The following is a 26,849-nucleotide window of genomic DNA, read 5'->3' as shown; positions in this document are numbered from 1 at the left end:
GTACAGTACCTACAGTGAGAGTCAGGGATATAGGGCAGTACAGTACCTACAGTGAGAGTCAGGGATATAGGACAGGGCAGTACAGTATCCACAGTGAGAGTCCGGGATATAGGGCAGTACAGTACCTACAGTGAGAGTCAGGGATATAGGGCAGGGCAGTGCAGTACCTACAGTGAGATACCTACAGTGGGATATGGGGCAGTACAGTACCTACAGTGAGAGGCAGTCAGGGATATAGGGCAGTACAGAACCTACAGTGAGAGTCAGGGATATAGGGCAGTACAGTACCTACAGTGAGAGTCATGGATATAGGGCAGGGCAGTACAGTACCTACAGTGAGTCATGGGTATAGGGTAGTACAGTACCTACAGTGAGAGTCAGGGATATGGAGCAGTACAGTACCTACAGTGAGTCAGGGATATAGGGCAGGGCAGTACAGTACCTACAGTGAGAGCCAGGGATATAGGGCAGGGCAGTGCAGTACCTACAGTGGGATATGGGGCAGTACAGTACCTACAGTGAGAGTCAGTCAGGGATATAGGGCAGTACAGTACCTACAAGTGAGAGTCAGGGATATGGGGCAGTGCAGTACCTACAGTGAGAGTCAGTCGGATATAGGGCAGTGCAGTACCTACAGTGAGAGTCAGTCAGGGATATAGGGCAGGGCAGTACAGTACCTACAGTCAGTCAGGGATATAGGGCAGGGCAGTACAGTACCTACAGTGAGAGGCAGTCAGGGATATAGGGCAGTGCAGTACCTACAGTGAGAGTCAGTCAGGGATATAGGGCAGGGCAGTACAGTACCTACAGTCAGTCAGGGATATAGGGCAGGGCAGTACAGTACCTACAGTGAGTCAGTCAAGGATATAGAGCAGTACAGTACATTCACTGTATTAGCTGTACTGTTCTGCCCAGTATTCCTTATTAACTCTCATTGTGTGAGCTGTACTGTGCTGCCCTATAGCCCTGACTAATTCTCAGTGTAGTTACTGTACTGCCCTGCCCTATATCACTGACTGACTCTCACTGTTGAGTTAGTAAAGGATATAGTACAGTACATATAGTCAGTCAACAATATACAGCAGTACGTACCGTGAGGTAGGAATATAGGGTAGTACAGTACAGCCCATACAGTGAGCGTTAGTAAGGGATATAGGGCAGTACAGTACCTACAGTGAGCTTTAGTAAGGGATATAGGGCAGTGCAGTACAGTACATACAGTGAGTGTCAGTAACAATATACAGCAGTCGGGATATATGGCAGTGCAGCATATACAGAGGGATAGAGCAGAGTGTATATAGCAGTGCAGCACATACAGAGGAATAGAGTCAGGGGTATATGGCTGTACAGCACCTACAGATGTAGATAGTCAGGTGTGTAGGGCATCACCGCACAGTACATACAGAGGTATATGGTCAGTGGTGTAAGGCAGTACAGTACATACAGAGGTATATGGTCAGGGGTGTAGGGCAGTACAGTATATACAGAGGTATATGGTCAGGGGTGTAGGGCAGTACAGTACATACAGAGATATATGGTCAGGGGTGTAGGGCAGTACAGTACATACAGAGATATATGGTCAGGGGTGTAGGGCAGTATACTAGAGGAGGAGGGGGGGGGGGGGGGGACACTCACACGCTGCAGCCTGTAAGAGACCCTTTGCTGCCGGCTGCATCAAGTCATGCACTGGGCTAAGACACATCATGTGACGCCCACTGTCCAATCGCCTTCACTTCCTGCTTTCTATGTCATTCCCACAACAGGAGGCGGACCCTGATCCAGATACATTTTATATATAATATATATATTATATATCACACTGACAGCATATATATATATACCGTAATACCCCTATATCTGTTATATATTACACTGACAGCATAGCTATAATACCCCTATATCTGTTATATATCACACTGACACCATAAGTATTATACCCCTATACATACCCTCCAACATCTGGAGGGCAAAAATCGGTAGGCATCCGGGAAGGGGGTGTGGCCACGGGTTAAAGTGGGCGTGGTCGCAGTTAAAGTGGGCGTGGCCACACCCCCTTTCTGAGTGTGTACTGTGCCTTTTTTTTTTTAAAAGGATCCCCACCAGTTGCCAGCCAGCCCGATATATGTGAACAATAACAACCCAGCCCCACACAAGTAGTACTGCTGCCGCCTACCTTATCTTTCCCCAGCAGGCTAGCACAGCGTTAGACCTCGCCCCCAGGCCATGTGCGGTAGCGGGAGGCCTGCTCATCTCTCGGCTCCACGGAGCCGGTTAATTTTGTTGGCTCACAGCAAGAGGGAGGGCTGGCATACCCTTACTGTTGAGGCGGCGCTTGTCATTCCCAGCACCTCCGCATATGTGTTATGCGGAGAACCCCGGGCAGGCGGCAGGACTACAGTCATGTGAGACCAGGGGGGAGGCGGGCACACTGAGAGTGACTGCCGAGGCCCCCCCGCAGGGCACCTTGGGAGACGTAGTCTTGGCCAGCCACTCCCCCCTCACGGCTCTTGCTGCCAGAAGAGCAGCCAGCGGTTACTTCCTACAACTCCCAGAGTCGGAGGAGCTGGCTATGAAAAATCGGTACATCGGTACACTTTGATTTTTGCCGGTACAGACCGTTAAAAAGCGGTACTGTACCGGCAGAATCGGTACAGTTGGAGGGTATGCCTATATCTGTTATATATCACACTGACAGCATAGATATAATACCCCTATATCTGTTATATATCACACTGACACCATAGGTATTATACCCCTATATCTGTTATATATCACACTGCCGGCATATATATAATACCCCCTATATCTGTTATATATCACACTGACACCATAGCTATTATACCCCTATATCTGTTATATATCACACTGCCGGCATATATATATAATACCCCCTATATCTGTTATATATCGCACTGACACCATAGATATTATACCCCTATATCTGTTATATATATCACACTGCCGGCATATATATATAATACCCCCTATATTTGTTATATATCGCACTGACACCATAGATATTATACCCCTATATCTGTTATATATCACACTGACGGCATAGATATTATACCCCTATATCTGTTATATATCACACTGACGGCATAAGTATTATACCCCTATATCTGTTATATATCACACTGACGGCATAGATATTATACCCCTATATCTGTTATATATCACACTGACACCATAGATATTATATCCATATATCTGTTATATATCACACTGACGGCATATATATAATACTCCTATATCTGTTATATATCACACTGACACTATAGGTATTATACCCCTATATCTGTTATACATCGCACTGACAGCATAGATATTATACCCCTATATCTGTTATATATCACACTGACGGCATAGGTATTATACCCCTATATCTGTTATATATCACACTGACGGCATAGATATTATACCCCTATATCTGTTATATATTGCACTGACAGCATAGATATTATACCACCTATATCTGTTATATATCACACTGAGGGCATAGATATTATACCCATATATCTGTTATATATCACACTGCCGGCATAGATATTATACCCCTATATCTGTTATATATCACACTGACAGCATAGATATAATACCCCTATATCTGTTATATATCACACTGACGGCATAGATATTATACCCCTATATCTGTTATATATCACACTGCCGGCATAGATATTATACCCCTATATCTGTTATATATCACACTGCCGGCATAGATATAATACCCCTATATCTGTTATATATCACACTGACGGCATAGATATTATACCCCTATATCTGTTATATATCACACTGACGGCATAGATATTATACCCCTATATCTGTTATATATCACACTGACAGCATAGGTATTATACCCCTATATCTGTTATATATCACACTGACGGCATAGATATTATACCCATATATCTGTTATATATCACACTGACAGCATAGGTATTATACCCCTATATCTGTTATATATCACACTGACGGCATAGGTATAATACCCCTATATCTGTTATATATCACACTGACGGCATAGATATTATACCCCCTATATCTGTTATATATCACACTGACAGCATAGATATTATACCCCTATATCTGTTATATATCACACTGACGGCATAGATATTATACCCCTATATCTGTTATATATCACACTGACGGCATAGGTATAATACCCCTATATCTGTTATATATCACACTGAGGGCATAGATATTATACCCCTATATCTGTTATATATCACACTGACGGCATAGATATTATACCCCTATATCTGTTATATATCACACTGCCGGCATAGATATAATACCCCTATATCTGTTATATATCACACTGACGGCATAGATATTATACCCCTATATCTGTTATATATCACACTGACGGCATAGATATTATACCCCTATATCTGTTATATATCACACTGACGGCATAGATATTATACCCCTATATCTGTTATATATCACACTGACGGCATAGATATTATACCCCTATATCTGTTATATATCACACTGACGGCATAGATATTATACCTATATATCTGTTATATCACACTGACAGCATAGATATTATACCCCTATATCTGTGTTATATCACACTGACGGCATAGATATTATACCCCTATATCTGTTATATATCACACTGACACCATAGGTATTATACCCCTATATCTGTTATATATCACACTGAGGGCATAGATATTATACCCCCTATATCTGTTATATATCACACTGACGGCATATATATTATACCCCTATATCTGTTATATATCACACTGACGGCATAGGTATTATACCCCTATATCTGTGTTATATCACACTGACGGCATAGATATTATACCCCTATATCTGTTATATATCACACTGACGGCATAGATATTATACCCCTATATCTGTTATATATCACACTGACGGCATATATATTATACCCCTATATCTGTTATATATCACACTGACGGCATAGATATTATACCCCTATATCTGTGTTATATCACACTGACGGCATATATATTATACCCCTATATCTGTTATATATCGCACTGACAGCATAGATATTATACCCCTATATCTGTTATATATCACACTGACACCATAGGTATTATACCCCTATATCTGTTATATATCACACTGACGGCATAGATATTATACCCCTATATCTGTTATATATCACACTGACGGCATAGGTATTATACCCCTATATCTGTTATATATCACACTGACACCATAGGTATTATACCCATATATCTGTTATATATCACACTGACGGCATAGATATTATACCCCTATATCTGTTATATATCACACTGACAGCATAGATATTATACCCCTATATCTGTTATATATCACACTGACGGCATATATATTATACCCCTATATCTGTTATATATCACACTGACGGCATAGATATTATACCCCTATATCTGTGTTATATCACACTGACGGCATAGATATTATACCCCCTATATCTGTTATATATCACACTGACGGCATAGGTATAATACCCCTATATCTGTTATATATCACACTGACGGCATAGATATTATACCCCCTATATCTGTTATATATCACACTGACAGCATAGATATTATACCCCTATATCTGTTATATATCACACTGACGGCATAGGTATAATACCCCTATATCTGTTATATATCACACTGACACCATAGGTATAATACCCCTATATCTGTTATATATCACACTGACGGCATAGGTATTATACCCCTATATCTGTTATATATCACACTGACACCATAGATATTATACCCCTATATCTGTTATATATCACACTGACGGCATAGGTATAATACCCCTATATCTGTTATATATCACACTGAGGGCATAGATATTATACCACCTATATCTGTTATATATCACACTGACGGCATAGATATTATACCCCTATATCTGTTATATATCACACTGACGGCATAGGTATTATACCCCTATATCTGTTATATATCACACTGACGGCATAGATATTATACCTATATATCTGTTATATATCACACTGACGGCATATATATTATACCCCTATATCTGTTATATATCACACTGACGGCATAGATATTATACCCCTATATCTGTTATATATCACACTGACGGCATAGGTATTATACCCCTATATGTGTTATATATCACACTGACGGCATAGATATTATACCCCTATATCTGTGTTATATCACACTGACGGCATAGATATTATACCCCTATATCTGTGTTATATCACACTGACGGCATAGATATTATACCCCTATATCTGTTATATATCACACTGACGGCATAGATATTATACCCCTATATCTGTTATATATCACACTGACGGCATAGATATTATACCCCTATATCTGTTATATATCACACTGACGGCATAGATATTATACCCCTATATCTGTTATATATCACACTGACGGCATAGATATTATACCCCTATATCTGTTATATATCACACTGACGGCATAGGTATAATACCCCTATATCTGTTATATATCACACTGAGGGCATAGATATTATACCCCTATATCTGTTATATATCACACTGAGGGCATAGATATTATACCCCTATATCTGTTATATATCACACTGAGGGCATAGATATTATACCCCTATATCTGTTATATATCACACTGACACCATAGATATTATACCCCTGTATCTGTTATATATCACACTGACACCATAGCTATTATACCCCTATATCTGTTATATATCACACTGAATGCATAGATAATATACCCCTATATCTGTTATATATCACTCACTATTATTATGATTATTATTATTAGATGGATGTAAAGGTGACGGGGAATAGTCCAGGGAAAGGTTGATGGGTTCAGAGTAGTAGTGATTGGATGAGGTAATAGTAGAGCGATGCGTTGTAGGTTAGGGTGATGGGTTCGGAGTAGAAGTGAATGAATGGGGGAATAGTAGAGCGATGGGTTGGAGGTAAGGGTGATGGGGGGAATAGTAGAGCGATGGGTTGGAGGTAAGGGTGATGGGGGAATAGTAGAGCGATGGGTTGGAGTTAAGGGTGATGGGGGAATAGTAGAGGGATGGGTTAGAGGTAAGGGTGATGGGGAATAGTAGAGGGATGGGTTTGAGGTAAGGGTGATGGGTTCGGAGTAGTAGTGAATGGATGGGGGAATAGTAGAGCAATGGGTTGGAGGTAAGGGTGATGGGGGGAATAGTAGAGCGATGGGTTGGAGGTAAGGGTGATGGGGGGAATAGTAGAGCGATGGGTTGGAGGTAAGGGGGATGGGGGAATAGTAGAGCGATGGGTTGGAGTTAAGGGTGATGGGGGAATAGTAGAGTGATGGGTTAGAGGTAAGGGTGATGGGGAATAGTAGAGGGATGGGTTTGAGGTAAGGGTGATGGGTTCGGAGTAGTAGTGAATGGATGGGGGAATAGTAGAGCAATGGGTTGGAGGTAAGGGTGATGGGGGAACAGTAGAGCGATGGGTTGGAGGTAAGGGTGATGGGGGGAATAGTAGAGGAATGGGTTGTAGGTGTGTGATAGGTACGGATTAGTAGTAAATGGATGGGGGAATAGTAGAGCGATGGGTTGGAGGTAAGGGTGATGGGGAAATAGTAGAGTGATGGGTTGGAGGTAAGGGTGATGCATTCGGAGTAGTAGTGAATGGATGGTGGAATAGTAGAGCGATGGGTTGGAGGTAAGGGTGGTGAGATCGGAGTAGTAGTGAATGGATGGTGGAATAGTAGAGCGATGGGTTGGAGGTAAGGGTGGTGAGATCGGAGTAGTAGTGAATGGATGGTGGAATAGTAGAGCGATGGGTTGGAGGTAAGGGTGATGGGGGAATAGTAGAGCGAAGGGTTGGAGGTAAGGGTAATGGGGGAATAGTAGAGCGATGGGTTGGAGGTAAGGGTGATGGGGGAATAGTAGAGCGATTGGTTGGAGGTAAGGGTGATGGGGAATAGTAGAGGGATGGGTTGGAGGTAAGGGTGATGGGTTCGGAGTAGTAGTGAATGGATGGTGGAATAGTAGAGCGATGGGTTGGAGGTAAGGGTGATGGTGGAATAGTAGAGCGATGGGTTGGAGGTAAGGGTGATGTGGGAATAGTAGAGCGATGGGTTGGAGGTAAGGGTGATATGGGAATAGTAGAGCGATGGGTTGGAGGTAAGGGTGATGTGGGAATAGTAGAGCGATGGGTTGGAGGTAAGGGTGATGGTTTCGGAGTAGTAGTGAATGGATGGTGGAATAGTAGAGCGATGGGTTGGGGTAAGGATGATGGGGGAATAGTAGAGCGATGGGTTGGAGGTAAGGGTGGTGAGATCGGAGTAGTAGTGAATGGATGGTGGAATAGTAGAGCGATGGGTTGGAGGTAAGGGTGGTGAGATCGGAGTAGTAGTGAATGAATGGGGGAATAGTAGAGCGATGGGTCGGAGGTAAGGGTGATGGGCTTGGAGTAGTAGTGAATGGATGGGAGAATAGTAGAGCGATGGATTGGAGGGAAGGGGGATGGGTACGGAGTAGTAGTGAATGGATGGGAGAATAGTAGAGGGATGGGTCGGAGGTAAGGGTGATGGGTACGGAGTAGTATTGAATGGATAAGATACAATAGATGGGTTGGTGGGAGGAGTAAACAGGTCTATATTTCTTGGGCTTGTAGTGACCACTGAGTGGTGGTGTCTGAGTTGTTGGGTAGATTGTCTAATGCAGGGGTAGCCACCTCCAGTCTCGAGAGCTACCAACAGTGCATGTTTTCCTCACAGAATAACCCAAGTGAAGTATTTAGCTCCACCTGTGGATCTTTTAAAATGTGTCAGTGAGTAATGAGTGCACCTGTGAGGTGATGTGGAAAATGTGAATTGTTAATAGCTCTCGAGGACGGGAGTTGGCTACCGCTGGTGTAATGGAATAAAAGTCAGAATGGTGTCAGGAAAGGCTCTCTCGTGGGATAGACCAGATGTGCATGTCTATAATCTCCCATCTAATTCACCTTATTCTTTTTCAGTCGTTAAGTCTCTTTCTTGCAGTAAAACATGAATGGCATGGGATGTTCCTTTTATTAGTACTGAACTTTAACTTCGATGGTAGGCAAATATTCTACGGCACATTGTCCACTTCCATAGTGGATCTCTCTGGTCATGGACTGGGAGTAAGGGTGCAGTGGTGCCCCTTCCCCCAGATGGCAGCTTTATCGAGGGTTGCCCCGAGGTCTCGCTGTATGATATCTTACAGGTTCAGGTGATCTCTGCTCGCTGCTGCAGGGCTCCTGCAGGATGTGGGGTAGATTGGGCACCAGCTGTGTTTTTGTGGGGCCGTGGTGAAGGCCCTGCATGATCACAGGCTGCAAGTGTGGTGTGTTGGTGCATTTCTATAAATCCTTACATACTGATGTGATAGAGAGAAGCTATAACCTGTGTCGGTCGTGTTCGTCTTGGTGACGCAGGGTGGTCCCTTCTCTCTGCTCATCCTGGGGAGGGTCCTGTTCTTTGGAAACATCGGTGACAGTAGAACAGACATATCCGGAATGACTTCCAACGGGAGCAGTGCCCGTTGAGGGGGGGAATAGGCCCCCACAGGAGACAGGCGGGGCGGAAAGCTGGGGTACCAGGGCAGGAAACGGGGAAAGTCCGGGGCTGAGCTTTGCAGTGAGAAGGGATAAGACGGGTAAAGCGGTCGCGTGTTAGTAGCCACAGGGGTAAATAGATTGTAAGCAGGTAAAGCAGAGGCCCCAACTCCATAGATCAAAGTATCAAGATCAACAAAGAGGAAGACGTTGGAGTCATTGCCACAATCATTCCGCAATGTGGTCAAGGATGGTTCAGCCATCACGTAGAGGCGCAGGATACACATCACAGGGATAGGTCATGTGTCACATGTAGGAAGAGGCACAAAGCACAGGTATAGACGGGGTGCAAGCACAAGACATCGCAGCCACACAAGATGAGGAAATACGGGAGGAGGTACGAGGTTTGGCAGGAGGCAGGGTGAGAGATGGAACAGTTAGTTGTGACAATTTACAATCAGAATGAAAGCTCTACACACGTCATGTCCCCAGCAATGTGCTGTATTTTTTCAATGGGTAGAATGAAGACCCCTTTCCAGCTGCCAAAAAAAGTATTTTAAACGGGTAAAACACTGCTTTTTACCCGTTTAACAAATACCGGTAAAGCAACCTGGAGCATTCCCACTGCAGCTCTACCCGTTTAAAAAGGTTAAAAAACAGTCATTTACCATTTAAGAGCTGCAGTGGGAAAGGGGTATTAGTCTTAAATAAAAGCAACTACTGTATATGGGTTTTTTTCCCGTTCATTGACTGATTGTACTTATTTCAATTTGTGTACAGTCCTACAGTACACATCAACAATATTCCTATCACTAAAGTAACAATTTAAGTTGCAAGAGTACCCCAACAAAAAGAGAGTCTTTCCTTCTTCAAATTCCTCACGTGTCAGGTATTGTTCATTTATTGTGTTTTACACGTGGTTCCATACAAAGGGCCACAAGACACGCGTGTAGCCATAGGGATCATTGTGTTTCATCACCAATGCTGGGAAATGGTGCTGATGATTCAATGGGGAGAAGCCTGCAGAGGAGACCGTACAGCAGCTTGTCAGGGTACGGGACGAGGTGGAAGTCACCAAGCCCCGACCCCATAGCAGGCAAAGGAGGCAATTTGCGGGTCTGCTAATTGGGGGAGGGGCTATATGCAGTGAAATGACACGATTCGTGGCATTTTATCCCAGACCCTCACAGCGGACCAGCAAAAACCAGTATGTATCGCAGCGGGGAAGGGGGGTGCCAGGGACAGAGTAGCAGATGTGGGAAACTTTACCACCTTCACGGGGGACCCAAATTTTGGGAACCTCCTGTCCATTCTGGGAGGGTGGGCAAGCCTGGGGCTAGGTGACATGAGGGAGATTGGTAGACTAATGAGGGAGAAAGGGAGATTGCTGCTATGTCAGGGAGTCTCCTGCAGAATGCAGGAGGGGAGGTAACTATGATGTAACCGTGTAATGTGGGCTAGGTGACATGGGGGAGATTGCTAGACTAATGAGGGAGATTGCTGCTGTGTCAGGTAGTCTCCTGCAGAATGCAGGAGGGGATGTAACAGTGTAATGTGGGCTAGGTGACATGGGGAGATTGCTAGACTAATGAGGGAGAGAGGGAGATTGCTGCTATGTCAGGGAGTCTCCTGCAGAATGCAGGAGGGGAGGTAACTGTGATGTAACAGTGTAATGTGGGCTAGGTGACATGAGGGAGATTGCTAGACTAATGAGGGAGAGAGGGAGATTGCTGCTTTATCAGGGAGTCTCCTGCAGAATGCAGGAGGGGATGTAACTATGATGTAACAGTGTAATGTGGGTTAGGTGACATGGGGAGATTGCTAGACTAATGAGGGAGAGAGAGAGATTGCTGCTATGTCAGGGAGTCTCCTGCAGAATGCAGGACGGGAGGTAACTAAGATGTAACAGTGTAATGTGGGCTAGGTGACATGGGGGAGATTGCTAGACTAATGAGGGAGAGAGGGAGATTGCTGCTATGTCAGGGAGTATCCTGCAGAATGCAGGAGGGGAGGTAACTATGATGTAACAGTGTAATGTGGGCTAGGTGACATGGGGGAGATTGCTAGACTAATGAGGGAGAGAGGGAGATTGCTGCTATGTCAGGGAGTATCCTGCAGAATGCAGGAGGGGAGGTAACTATGCTTAGGGGACAAGTAGATGGAGTGATCTATTTCCTGTGTGAATCTGTTACGTAGATATGATTATATGCATGTACTTTGTGTGATGTCAGTGATTATAGGGGGTTTATTTACTAAGATGAGAGTTCTATGGAAGAAGAGATGTTGTCCATAGCAACTGATTTATTTAGCACCTTCTAGAAGATAATAGATAATGTGACTGGCTGATTGTGGCTGTACTAGAACACTAGACTATACAATGACAATTGGTTTCCTGCACAGTTTAGTATATCCTGCATTGTATACTATATACACACTGTGTGATATGGGCTGAATGTTCTTCCCGTGGTGATGATACAGTCAGGGTGTGTATGCCCCGTGGAGGGGTAATAGAGGACTGGGGAGACCCGACTGATCCTAGTTCTAGCAGCAGCGGGATACGTGTTCTACAAACCTGCTTCAGCTGAAGACTCAGACGGGGACCCTGAAAACCTCGGAGTTAGGTCAAGGTGTTATTGTGATTGAGTGTCACTTGTTACTAGTATATTTAATGGTTGTAATGAAGAGAAATAAATGCTGATCGTTGTTTGCAATATCCTGTGACCATCTCCATATTTTACACCTTGTTTTCCAGAACCTAGTCGTTTGAGTTTTCAGCTGACAACAGGTAAGCACAATTGACTTCATTAATATCTTTTCTTATTTATCGATAAGAAACTTTTGGATGAGGGGTGCCTTGAGAAATGCTGAACGTTTGGGAGCACTGAGTGTGTAGTGTATCTTGGCTTAGCCTTCTCACTGTACACATTGCCTAATAGAGTCCAGGTGCAGTGCCCACCCATGTACTTACCTTCTTGGCATCTCCTGTCGCCCCCGTCTGCCATTCCTCTGCCCCAGACTCCTGCCTTGGTGTGTACAATGTCTTTCTCAGGCCTGACCTTATTATTGCTGTACAGTTCACTCCTGAATGTGGATTCATCATGCCGTCCCTCTGTGGCTGATAATTTATCCACAAATGTCGACCGTTTGTGACCACTCAATGACCACTCTGTCTGTGGGACCTCTGCTCTGTCGCCTTGCTGCATCTGTGATTCAGGCTTCATGCGGCCTTCAGTCCCTCTCACGGCTAGGTCTTCGAGAACCATTTCTTTTGTGACTAAATGGGTTGAGACATTCTGCTCACAGGACGAATAGACCTTTCCTTCGGCTGAAGCTTCGGCAATTCCCATCTCCCCGAAGAAAAAGCGGTGGACTTTTCCCTGATGAACGCTTTGTTTGTTTAGCGTGTTGCGATACCTCAATTCCCTGAATGTGGTGACTTCCTTTCCAGTAGGCAATGGTTGGGTTTGTGGCTCCAAAGCTTCATGGTGAAAAGCCGATGCAGTCAGTTCATTGACGGGTGGCTGCTCAGTGTCTGGTGAGAAAACAATAAGCCAATCGCTTTGGTCTTTCTTCAGCTGTGGCTGCAACATCCCTCCGCTCTTCCTCCTCTTCTGGGCTAGCTCATGGAATGAAGTGATTGTCTTCTTTGGCGTCTCTGTAGAAACATTTCCAGCAAAGGACAGATCTGGAAGAAGAGCACTGATGTTAGGCCGGTGGGGAACGTGTGCAAGATGTGCATTTGTGTTGTCCAGTCTCTCTCTGTTTGTTTGAGTCCTGTGCCCTAAAACTGTATTGATGTCCATAAAAGTGGAAGACGATGTTTGGTCAAGTTGTTGACTCTGTACAACAGTATTACAGTTGCTGTCCAGTATAGATTCCGAGTCCCAATCTAGAGCGGCGGATGGCTCTGAGTTGTTGTTGTTCATATTCTCTGGAAGGCTGAGCCGTGATGGGTCTACACAGAGATTCTTGCAGGCTCCTGGCGATAAGCGACTCGTAGAGTTCTGTAGTTGAGGAGAATCAGGAACTTCTGTCGCCAAATCCAGAGGAATAATTTCTGGCGGCTGGTCAGGGGAATCCAGAGTATCCTGTGAGTATTCCTTGTAATACATTGAGACCGGAGAATCATCCAGAGTGAAGTCTGAGGAACTGCTGCTGTCTGTTGAGGGAGAGGACGGAGACAGGGGGCTCAGTGGAAGGTCATTTGGTGACAGACATTCCTGATAAATAATTGCCTCTCTGTTGTCCTGCAAGCCATACTGTAGAGTGTCCCCTTGTTTGGGGTGCTGCTCACAGCATTGGCATGGCACCGATGGGTCATTGGAATTGGCATCCACTAGTGCTGTTTCTGAATGGTCTTTCCATTGGTGGTGGCACCCAGAAACATCATTCAGGCCTATGTCTTGGTTGATGGGAGCTTCCATCACCTCAGGCCTCCTAGATAGGTGTACTCCAAGGGACACATGCTGTAGGTGTACATAGTTCAGGTTGCTCATGAGGGCTTTCCTTGAGGACAACATTTTATAGTTTGTCCTTGGGGCTTTAGCTCAATCGATGCACTGAAATTGCTTTATCAGAATAAGCATATCCTCGCTCTGTAGATGTCTCTGGTCAGCAAACATCCATTTCATCCTATGGGGAAACCTGCAGAATAGGAGATAAGAACCAGGCAGGTCCGACATGAAGTTATTAAACACCATGACGCAATATCTCCGTACACGACAAGGTGATAGGACAGACCAGCCAGGAGCACCGACATTACATGACGCAATGACAAGGAAACACGGTGACCACAATTAACAGTAATAACACAATGTACCAACCAGATATCTCCAGAAATAATCCTTTCATAACTAGTGTCCGTTCAGATTCCTTTTTTAAATGTATTTTTACAATTCCTCGGTGACCAATACGGCTATATTTTATTCAGCACATGGAAACGGATCTGACTTCATAATTGAAGAATTAGTGGCTCCTTGATGAGTCGGTGTTGTGAGATCTTGCTTGATGAGTGGGCAAAATGTAATGGAGATGCTACTTAATGATAAAAGGGAGGAGTTGTGTGGTATGAGATTTTTCTTGCTGAGAGGGCATAATGGGATGGAGTGAGTTGCTCATTGATACATAGGAGGAATTGGGAGGTGTGATTTGCCTCTAAATGATTTGGGAGGAATGAGTTACTCCTAGATACGTGGAAATAATTGGGATGCTTGAGTTGTTTCTTGCTAAGTGGAGTGAGTTGGGGGCAAGAGCTGCTCCTTTAAATGTGGGAGGAGTTGGGAGGTGTGAGTTGCTCCTTGCTGAGTGGAGTGAGTTTGGAAGTGGGAGTTGTGGGAGGAGTTGGGAAGGGTGAGTTGCCCCTTGCTGAATGGAGGGGTTTGGGGGGCGGGGGATGTGGGAGGAGTTGGGAGGCATGAGTTGCTCCTTGCTAAATGGAGGGGGTTTGGGGGGCGGGAGATGTGGGAGGAGTTGGGAGGCGTGAGTTGCTCCTTGCTGAATGGAGTAGTTATTAGCTTATTACTGCGATAGTCGGGTATGTTACTCAGTGTAATTCTGGTTGATCGGTATTGAGGAGGATGAATATTTCAGTAAGAAATAAATGAGTGGGGAGAAGGCACTTTATGGATATTCTGTATTACATATCCACAGATGTCACAATGTACTCAGTGCTGACACTGTATGGCATATTATTTTATACATGGGACCTAACAAAGGCCCATTTGGCATGTCACTGGAATGAATAATTTCTATTTGGCCCCAAGTTTTGCCTCCCTCTTTTCTTTGATACCCCAACTCTACATATGATGAAATACCCCTCTCCTCCTCTGGCCCTCATACTACACCCCCCTCTCTCCTCTATCCCTTACTACACATCCCCCTCTCCTTCTCTGTCCCTCATACTACATCCCGCTCTCCTCCTCTGTCCCTCATACTACACCCCCCTCTCTCCTCTATCGCTCACAGTACATCCCCCTCTCCCCCTCTCTCCCTCATACTACATCCCCCTCTCTCCCTCATACTACATCCTCCTCGCCTCCTCTGTCCCTCATACTACATCCCCCTCTCTCCTCTATCCCTCATACTACATCCCCCTCTCTCCTCTATGCCTTACAGCACATCCTCCTCTGTCCCTCATACTACATCTCCCCCTCTCTCTCAGAGTACATCCCACTCTCCTCCTCTATGCCTCATACTACATCTCCCTCTCTCCCTCAGAGTACATCCCACTCTCCTCCTCTATGCCTCATACTACATCTCCCTCTCTTCCTCACACCAAACCCTCCTCTCCTCCTCAGTCCCACACAGCACGTCCCCCTCTCCTTCTCAGTCCCACACAGCACATCCCCATCTCCTACTCTATCTCTCATACTACATCCCCCTCTCCTCCTTTATCCCTCATACTACACCCCCTCTCTCTATCTCTCACAGTACATCCCCCTCTCCTTCTCTGGCCCTCATACTACATCTCCCACTCTCCTCTATCCCTCACAGTAGATCTCCCTCTCCTTCTCTGTCCCTCATACTACATCTCCCTCTCCTCTATCCCTCCTCCTACACCCCCTTCTCCTCCTTTATCCCTCCTACTACACCCCCTCTCTCCTCTATCCCTCATACTACATCCCCCTCTCTCCTCTATCCCTCACAGTACATCCCCCTCTCCTCCTCTATCCCTCCTACTACACCCCCCTCTCTCCTCTATCCCTCACAGTACATCCTCCTCTATCCCTCATACTACATCCTCCTCTCCTCTATCCCTCACAGCTCATTCCCCATCTTCTCCTCTATCCCTCATATTACATCCCCATCTTCTCCTCTATCCCTCACAGTACATCCCCCTCTCCTCCTCTGTCCCTCATACTACATCTCCCTCTCCTCTATCCCTCCTCCTACACCCCCTTCTCCTCCTTTATCCCTCCTACTACACCCCCTCTCTCCTCTATCCCTCATACTACATCCCCCTCTCTCCTCTATCCCTCACAGTACATCCCCCTCTCCTCCTCTATCCCTCCTACTACACCCCCCTCTCTCCTCTATCCCTCACAGTACATCCTCCTCTGTCCCTCATACTACATCCCCCTCTCTCCTCTATCCCTCACAGTACATCCTCCTCTCCTCTGTCCCTCATACTACATCTCCCCCTCTCCTCCTCTATGCCTCATACTACATCTCCCTCTCTTCTTCACACCAAATCCCCCTCTCCTCCCCAGTCCCATACAGCACATCCCCCTCTCCTCCTCAGTCCCACACAGCACATCCCCCTCTACTCCTCTTTCTCTCATACTACATCCCCCTCTCTCTATCTCTCACAGTTAATCCCTCTCTCCTTCTCTGTCCCTCATACTACATCTCCCTCTCTCCTCTATCCCTCACAGTACATCCCCCTCTCCTTCTCTGTCCCTCATACTACATCTCCCTCTCTCCTCTATCCCTCACAGTACATCCCCCTCTCCTTCTCTGTCCCTCATACTACATCTCCCTGTCTCCTCTATCCCTCCTACTACATCCCCCTCTCCTCCTCTATCCCTCCTACTACACCCCCCTCTCTCCTCTATCCCTCCTACTACACCCCCCTCTCTCCTCTATCCCTCCTACTACACCCCCCTCTCTCCTTTATCCCTCACAGTACATCCCCCTCTCCTTCTCTGTCCCTCATACTACATTCCCCCCCTCTCCTCTATCCCTCACAGTACATCCCCCTCTCCTTCTCTGTCCCTCATACTACATCCCCCTCTCTCCTCTATCCCTCACAGTACATCCTCCTCTCTCTCACAGTACATTCCCCTCTCCTCCTCTGTCCCTCATACTACATCGCCCTCTCTCTTTTATCCCTCACAGTACATCCCCCTCTCCTCCTCTGTCCCTCATACTACATCCCCCTCTCTCCTTTAACCCTCACAGTACATCCCCCTCTCCTCCTCAAACTACATCTCCCTCATCCTCCTCTGCTCTGTCCCTCACAGCTCATTCCCCATCTTCTCATCTGTCCCTCACAGAGCATTCCCCATCTCCTCCTCTGTCCCTCACAGAGCATTCCCCATCTCCTCCTCTGTCCCTCACAGCACATCCCCCTCTCCTCCTGTCACTCACCGCGCATCTCTCTCTCCTCCTGTCCCTCACAGCGCATCCCCCTTTCCTCCTCTGTCCCTCACAGCGCATCCCCCTTTCCTCCTCTGTCCCTCACAGCGCATCCCCCTCTCCTCCTCTGTCACTCACAGCGCATCCCCCTCTCCTCCTCTGTCCCTCACAGCAGGTATCCTTCTTATTCTCCATACCTCACCTCACCTCTCCTCTCCTCAAACACAGCATTCCGTAATCCTTTTTATCCCATTTATTGCCATTCTCTCCCCAGTGATGCCTGCCTCTAGCATCTGTCCTCCATAATAAGGAGAGTGTCAGCAGCCACCCTCTCAGTGACCCCTGCCCATACTGGTCACACATGCATGCACTATTTCCCCTACATATAACACTCCCAGGATGTCACACACATGCATGCACTATTTCACCTACATATAACCACACCCAGGATGTCACACACATGACACACACATGCATGCACTATTTCCCCTACATATAGCACACCCATGATGACACACACATGCATGCACTATTTCCCCTACATATAGCACACCCATGATGACACACACATGCATGCACTATTTCCCCTACATATAGCACACCCATGATGACACACACATGCATGCACTATTTCCCCTACATATAGCACACCCATGATGACACACACATGCATGCACTATTTCCCCTACATATAGCACACCCATGATGACACACACATGCATGCACTATTTCCCCTACATATAGCACACCCATGATGACACACACATGCATGTACTATTTCCCCTACATATAGCACACCCATGATGACACACACATGCATGCACTATTTCCCCTACATATAGCACACCCATGATGACACACACATGCATGCACTATTTCCCCTACATATAGCACACCCATGATGACACACATGCATGATTTCCCCTGCATATAACACACCCAGGATGTCACATGATGACACATACATGCATGATTTCCCCTGCATAGAACACGCCGATGATGCCACCTATGTATTATGTATACATGATGTCATCTAGCTATCATATAGACATGTACAGTATAGCATTACCCATGGTTTCTTCATGTAACATGTACTGCACATACATAATACAATGATCTTTATACTGTATGTGCCCTGTGTACAGCTGAGCTGAGTGTGGGGTGGTTCTCATTGCGTAACTGTGTCCATGACATCTCCCCATCATTATGGCCCCCTCTCCCCATCTGCCCCCTCTCCCCATCTGCCCCCTCTCCCCATCTACCCCCTCTCCCCATCTACCCCCTCTCCATGGCATCTTCTGCACCCAGCCAGACATGCAATATTAGGTTTTAGGATTTACATCACCTTCATATCCAGAAGGACCGAGATCAACATCCAGCAAGAGGGTGGGGGCTGTGATCTGCATCCAGCGTGAGGAGGGGACCAGCTCTGCATCCAGGGGGAGGGGCTGTGTTCTGCAACCAGCGTGAGGAGGGGACACGTTCTGCATCCAGGGGGAGGCTCTGCGTTCTGCATCCTGATTGAGGAGTGAATGCGATCATTGGGTCAATCAAATGTTGGTTGACAGTTATTACACTGACACCGTTGGGTCGACATACTGGAAGGTCGACAGTGGTCTAACATGGGTAAAGGTCGACAGGTGTCTAGATTGACATGGGACAAGGTTGACGGGTGCCTAGGTCGACATGGGACAAGGTTGACGGGTGCCTAGGTCGACATGGGACAAGGTTGACGGGTGCCTAGGTCGACATGGGACAAGGTTGACGGGTGCCTAGGTCGACATGGGACAAGGTTGACGGGTGCCTAGGTCGACATGGGACAAGGTTGACGGGTGCCTAGGTCGACATGGGACAAGGTTGACGGGTGTCTAGGTCGACATGGGAAAAGGTTGACGGGCGTCTAGGTCGACATGGGGTTTTTCACTGTTTTTGGACCCAAATGTTGACTCAGTTTTAAATGCACCGCGTCCCCTCGCATGGCTCACAGCGCTCGGTACATATTTTATTTTCCCACCATGCCCCAGTGCAGTGGTGTCAAACTCATGGCCCTCCAGCTGCTGTGGAACTACACGTCCCAGCATGCCTTGCCACAATTTTTGCAATCCATTATATAAAATCAGTGGCACGGCATGCAGGGACGTGTAGTTCCACAACAGCTGACGGGCCGTGAGTTTGACACCACTGCCCTAGTGGATGGCAGGGCATGAAGTACCGCCTGTCGGCACATGTCGGCTCAAAAAAACTGTGGAAAACCCCATGTTGACTTTTTGACTGTCGACCTAACGCATGTGTCAACCTAGACCCCTGTCGACCTACCAGTATGTCGACCCAACGGTGTTTACCTAATGACTGTGGACCATCTTATGGTCGACCCATTGACCGTATCCCATGAGGAGGGGAGCAGCTCTGCATCCAGGGGGAGGGGCTGCATTCTGCACCCTGAGCGAGGATGGAGGGGCTGCATCCAGGGGGAGAAGCTCTGCATCCAGGGGGAGGAGCTACATTCTGCACCCTGAGCGAGGATGGAGGGGCTACATCCAGGGGGAGGAGCTCTGCATCCAGGGGGAGGGGCTGCATTCTTCACCCTGAGCGAGGATGGAGGGGCTGCATCCAAGGGGAGGAGCTCTGCATCCAGGGGGAGGAGCTACATTCTGCACCCTGAGCGAGGAGGGGACCAGTTCTGCATCCAGGGGGAGGGGCTGCGATCAGCAACCTGAGCGAGGAGGGGACCAGTTCTGCATCCAGGGGGAGGGGCTGCGATCAGCAACCTGAGCGAGGAGGGGACCAGTTCTGCATCCAGGGGGAGGGGCTACATTCAGCACCCTGAGCGAGGAGGGGACCAGCTCTGCATCCAGGGGGAGGAGCTACATTCAGCACCCTGAGCGAGGAGGGGACCAGTTCTGCATCCAGGGGGAGGGGCTGCGTTCAGCACCCTGAGCGAGGAGCTCTGCAGCCAGGGGGAGGAGCTATATTCTGCACCCTGCATCCAGGAGGAGGGGCTGCGTTCAGCAACCTGAGCTCTGCATGTAGGTGACCAGGAGAGGTGGATAGACCATTATTACTCCTCTCCTAAAGTTGCTAGTATTTTTTCTTGAAAGTAAATCTACATCACACCACACAGCGACCAGGACGCACAAAGAGACTGTGCTGCGTAATGTGATGTGTGCGACTGAGTCTGATCAAATCACTCAGCGCAGTCTGCTCCGTATACAGCCTCAGTCACACACAGCATACAGGTGTCACATATCACATCACTCAGCGCGGTCTGCTCCGTATACAGCCTCAGTCACACGCGGTATACAGGTGTCACACATCACATCACTTAGCGCGGTCTGCTCCGTATACAGCCTCAGTCACACGCGGTATACAGGTGTCACATATCACAGCACTCAGCGCAGTCTGCTCCGTAAACAGCCTCAGTCACACGCGGTATACAGGTGTCACATATCACATCACTCAGCGCAGTCTGCTCCGTATACAGCCTCAGTCACACGCGGTATACAGGTGTCACATATCACAGCACTCAGCGCAGTCTGCTCCGTATACAGCCTCAGTCACACGCGGTATACAGGTGTCACATATCACATCACTCAGCGCAGTCTGCTCCGTATACAGCCTCAGTCACACGCGGTATACAGGTGTCACATATCACAGCACTCAGCGCAGTCTGCTCCGTAAACAGCCTCAGTCACACGCGGTATACAGGTGTCACATATCACATCACTCAGCGCAGTCTGCTCCGTATACAGCCTCAGTCACACGCGGTATACAGGTGTCACATATCACAGCACTCAGCGCAGTCTGCTCCGTATACAGCATCAGTCACACGCGGTATACAGGTGTCACATATCACATCACTCAGCGCAGTCTGCTCCGTATACAGCCTCAGTCACACGCGGTATACAGGTGTCACATATCACATCACTCAGCGCAGTCTGCTCCGTATACAGCCTCAGTCACACGCGGTATACAGGTGTCACATATCACATCACTCAGCGCAGTCTGCTCCGTATACAGCCTCAGTCACACGCGGTATACAGGTGTCACATATCACATCACTCAGCGCAGTCTGCTCCGTATACAGCCTCAGTCACACGCGGTATACAGGTGTCACATATCACATCACTCAGCGCAGTCTGCTCCGTATACAGCCTCAGTCACACGCGGTATACAGGTGTCACATATCACATCACTCAGCGCAGTCTGCTCCGTATACAGCCTCAGTCACACGCGGTATACAGGTGTCACATTTCACATCACTCAGCGCAGTCTGCTCCGTATACAGCCTCAGTCACACGCGGTATACAGGTGTCACATATCACATCACTCAGCGCAGTCTGCTCCGTATACAGCCTCAGTCACACGCGGTATACAGGTGTCACATATCACATCACTCAGCGCAGTCTGCTCCGTATACAGCCTCAGTCACACGCGGTATACAGGTGTCACATATCACATCACTCAGCGCAGTCTGCTCCGTATACAGCCTCAGTCACACGCAGTATACAGGTGTCACATATCACATCACTCAGCGCAGTCTGCTCCGTATACAGCCTCAGTCACACGCAGTATACAGGTGTCACACATCCCATCACTCAGCGCAGTCTGCTCCGTATACAGCCTCAGTCACACGCAGTATACAGGTGTCACATCTCATCACTCAGCGCAGTCTGCTCCGTATACAGCCTCAGTCTCACACAGTATACAGGTGTCACATATCTCATCACTCAGCGCAGTCTGCTCCATATACAGCCTCAGTCACACACAGTATACAGGTGTCACATATCACATCACTCAGCGCAGTCTGCTCCGTATACAGCCTCAGTCACACGCGGTATACAGGTGTCACATATCACAGCACTCAGCACAGTATGCTCCGTATACAGCCTCAGTCACACAGTATACAGGTGTCACATATCCCATCACTCAGCGCAGTCTGCTCCGTATACAGCCTCAGTCACACACGGTATACAGGTGTCACATATCACATCACTCAGCGCAGTCTGCTCCGTATACAGCCTCAGTCACACGCGGTATACAGGTGTCACATATCACATCACTCAGCGCAGTCTGCTCCGTATACAGCCTCAGTCACACGCGGTATACAGGTGTCACATATCTCATCACTCAGCGCAGTCTGCTCCGTATACAGCCTCAGTCACACACAGTATACAGGTGTCACATATCACATCACTCAGCGCAGTCTGCTCCGTATACAGCCTCAGTCACACGCGGTATACAGGTGTCACATATCACATCACTCAGCGCAGTCTGCTCCGTATACAGCCTCAGTCACACGCGGTATACAGGTGTCACATATCCCATCACTCAGCGCAGTCTACTCCGTATACAGCCTCAGTCACACATGGTATACAGGTGTCACATATCACATCACTCAGCGCAGTCTGCTCTGTATACAGCCTCAGTCACACACGGTATACAGATGTCACACATCCCATCACTCAGCGCAGTCTGCTCCGTATACAGCTTCAGTCACACGCAGTATACAGGTGTCACATCTCATCACTCAGCGCAGTCTGCTCCGTATACAGCCTCAGTCACACACAGTATACAGGTGTCACATCTCATCACTCAGCGCAGTCTGCTCCGTATACAGCCTCAGTCTCACACAGTATACAGGTGTCACATATCTCATCACTCAGCGCAGTCTGCTCCATATACAGCCTCAGTCACACACAGTATACAGGTGTCACATATCACATCACTCAGCGCAGTCTGCTCCGTATACAGCCTCAGTCACACGCGGTATACAGGTGTCACATATCACAGCACTCAGCACAGTATGCTCCGTATACAGCCTCAGTCACACAGTATACAGGTGTCACATATCCCATCACTCAGCGCAGTCTGCTCCGTATACAGCCTCAGTCACACACGGTATACAGGTGTCACATATCACATCACTCAGCGCAGTCTGCTCCGTATACAGCCTCAGTCACACGCGGTATACAGGTGTCACATATCACATCACTCAGCGCAGTCTGCTCCGTATACAGCATCAGTCACACACGGTATACAGGTGACACATATCCCATCACTCAGTGCAGTCTGCTCCGTATACAGCCTCAGTCACACACAGTATACAGGTGTCACATCACATCACTCAGCGCAGTCTGCTCCGTATACAGCCTCAGTCACACACAGTATACAGGTGTCACATATCACATCACTCAGCGCAGTCTGCTCCGTATACAGCCTCAGTCACACGGGGTATACAGGTGTCACATATCACAGCACTCAGCACAGTCTGCTCCGTATACAGCATCAGTCACACACAGTATACAGGTGACACATATCCCATCACTAAGCGCAGTCTGCTCCGTATACAGCCTCAGTCACACACAGTATACAGGTGTCACATATCACATCACTCAGCGCAGTCTGCTCCGTATACAGCCTCAGTCACACACAGTATACATGTGTCACATATCTCATCACTCAGCGCAGTCTGCTCCATATACAGCCTCAGTCACACACAGTATACAGGTGTCACATATCACATCACTCAGCGCAGTCTGCTCCGTATACAGCCTCAGTCACACGGGGTATACAGGTGTCACATATCACAGCACTCAGCACAGTCTGCTCCGTATACAGCATCAGTCACACACAGTATACAGGTGTCACATATCCCATCACTAAGCGCAGTCTGCTCCGTATACAGCCTCAGTCACACACAGTATACAGGTGTCACATATCACATCACTCAGCGCAGTCTGCTCCGTATACAGCCTCAGTCACACACAGTATACAGGTGTCACACATCACATCACTCAGCGCAGTCTGCTCTGTATACAGCCTCAGTCACACACGGTATACAGATGTCACATATCACATCACTCAGCACAGTCTGCTCCGTATACAGCCTCAGTCACACACAGTATACAGGTGTCACATATCGCATCACTCAGGGCAGTCTGCTCCGTATACAGCCTCAGTCACACGCGGTATACAGGTGTCACATATCACATCACTCAGCGCAGTCTGCTCCGTATACAGCCTCAGTCACACACGGTATACAGGTATCACATCACATCACTCAGCGCAGTCTGCTCTGTATACAGCCTCCGTCACACGCGGTATACAGGTGTCACATATCACATCACTCAGCGCAGTCTGCTCCGTATAAAGCCTCAGTCACACACAGTATACAGGTGTCACATATCACATCACTCAGCGCAGTCTGCTCCGTATACAGCCTCAGTCACACACAGTATACAGGTGTCACACATCACATCACTCAGCGCAGTCTGCTCTGTATACAGCCTCAGTCACACACGGTATACAGATGTCACATATCACATCACTCAGCACAGTCTGCTCCGTATACAGCCTCAGTCACACACAGTATACAGGTGTCACACATCACTCAGCGCAGTCTGCTCCGTATACAGCCTCAGTCACACACAGTATACAGGTATTACATCACATCACTCAGCGCAGTCTGCTCTGTATACAGCCTCCGTCACACGCGGTATACAGGTGTCACATATCACATCACTCAGCGCAGTCTGCTCCGTATACAGCCTCAGGCACACGCGGTATACAGGTATCACATCACTCAGCGCAGTCTGCTCCGTATACAGCCTCAGTCACACACAGTATACAGGTGTCACATATCTCATCACTCAGCACAGTCTGCTCCGTATACAGCCTCAGTCACACGCAGTATACAGGTGGCACATATCACATCACTCAGCGCAGTCTGCTCCGTATACAGCCTCAGTCACACGCGGTATACAGGTGTCACATATCCCATCACTCAGCGCAGTCTACTCCGTATACAGCCTCAGTCACACATGGTATACAGGTGTCACATATCACATCACTCAGCGCAGTCTGCTCTGTATACAGCCTCAGTCACACACGGTATACAGATGTCACACATCCCATCACTCAGCGCAGTCTGCTCCGTATACAGCTTCAGTCACACGCAGTATACAGGTGTCACATCTCATCACTCAGCGCAGTCTGCTCTGTATACAGCCTCAGTCACACACAGTATACAGGTGTCACATATCACATCACTCAGCGCAGTCTGCTCCGTATACAGCCTCAGTCACACACAGTATACAGGTGTCACATATCACATCACTCAGCGCAGTCTGCTCCGTATACAGCCTCAGTCACACACAGTATACAGGTGTCACACATCACATCACTCAGCGCAGTCTGCTCTGTATACAGCCTCAGTCACACACGGTATACAGATGTCACATATCACATCACTCAGCACAGTCTGCTCCGTATACAGCCTCAGTCACACACAGTATACAGGTGTCACATATCGCATCACTCAGGGCAGTCTGCTCCGTATACAGCCTCAGTCACACGCGGTATACAGGTGTCACATATCACATCACTCAGCGCAGTCTGCTCCGTATACAGCCTCAGTCACACACGGTATACAGGTATCACATCACATCACTCAGCGCAGTCTGCTCTGTATACAGCCTCCGTCACACGCGGTATACAGGTGTCACATATCACATCACTCAGCGCAGTCTGCTCCGTATAAAGCCTCAGTCACACACAGTATACAGGTGTCACATATCACATCACTCAGCGCAGTCTGCTCCGTATACAGCCTCAGTCACACACAGTATACAGGTGTCACACATCACATCACTCAGCGCAGTCTGCTCTGTATACAGCCTCAGTCACACACGGTATACAGATGTCACATATCACATCACTCAGCACAGTCTGCTCCGTATACAGCCTCAGTCACACACAGTATACAGGTGTCACACATCACTCAGCGCAGTCTGCTCCGTATACAGCCTCAGTCACACACAGTATACAGGTATCACATCACTCAGCGCAGTCTGCTCTGTATACAGCCTCCGTCACACGCGGTATACAGGTGTCACATATCACATCACTCAGCGCAGTCTGCTCCGTATACAGCCTCAGGCACACGCGGTATACAGGTATCACATCACTCAGCGCAGTCTGCTCCGTATACAGCCTCAGTCACACACAGTATACAGGTGTCACATATCTCATCACTCAGCACAGTCTGCTCCGTATACAGCCTCAGTCACACGCAGTATACAGGTGGCACATATCACATCACTCAGCGCAGTCTGCTCCGTATACAGCCTCAGTCACACGCGGTATACAGGTGTCACATATCCCATCACTCAGCGCAGTCTACTCCGTATACAGCCTCAGTCACACATGGTATACAGGTGTCACATATCACATCACTCAGCGCAGTCTGCTCTGT

At 47.6% G+C, this 26,849-nt stretch overlaps 1 protein-coding gene and 1 long non-coding RNA gene across 5 annotated transcripts in view; one reads left to right on the top strand and one right to left on the bottom strand.

Moving 5' to 3' along the window:
- RUSC1 (RUN and SH3 domain containing 1) overlaps positions 1-19,067 on the bottom strand; it is a 30,018-nt gene extending 10,951 nt beyond the window's left edge. Inside the window, exons 1-3 of one of the 4 annotated variants that reach the window (XM_083166339.1) lie at positions 18,942-19,067; positions 12,489-14,164; positions 9,369-9,689 (exon numbers count right to left, since the gene is read on the bottom strand). In XM_083166339.1, coding sequence (XP_083022465.1) covers positions 9,369-9,689; positions 12,489-14,040 — 1,873 coding nt within the window. In that variant the 5' untranslated portion in view covers positions 14,041-14,164; positions 18,942-19,067. Of the gene's footprint in view, positions 1-9,368; positions 9,690-12,488; positions 14,165-14,343; positions 15,322-18,941 lie in introns of those variants that run through there. The other 3 variants (XM_083166341.1, XM_083166340.1, XM_083166342.1) reach the window with 3 other exon arrangements.
- Positions 2,400-26,849, top strand: part of LOC146049732 (uncharacterized) — a 40,554-nt gene continuing 16,104 nt past the window's right edge. Inside the window, exons 1-2 of the long non-coding RNA XR_014466192.1 lie at positions 2,400-2,661; positions 12,273-12,305. This is a non-coding gene — a long non-coding RNA (uncharacterized LOC146049732). The remainder of the gene's footprint in view (positions 2,662-12,272; positions 12,306-26,849) is intronic.

The sequence above is a fragment of the Crinia signifera genome, chromosome 12, assembly GCF_055691185.1.
Source record: "Crinia signifera chromosome 12, ASM5569118v1, whole genome shotgun sequence".
In the NCBI taxonomy this organism is placed as follows: domain Eukaryota; kingdom Metazoa; phylum Chordata; class Amphibia; order Anura; family Myobatrachidae; genus Crinia; species Crinia signifera.
This window is presented reverse-complemented; position numbering and strand designations above follow the sequence as displayed.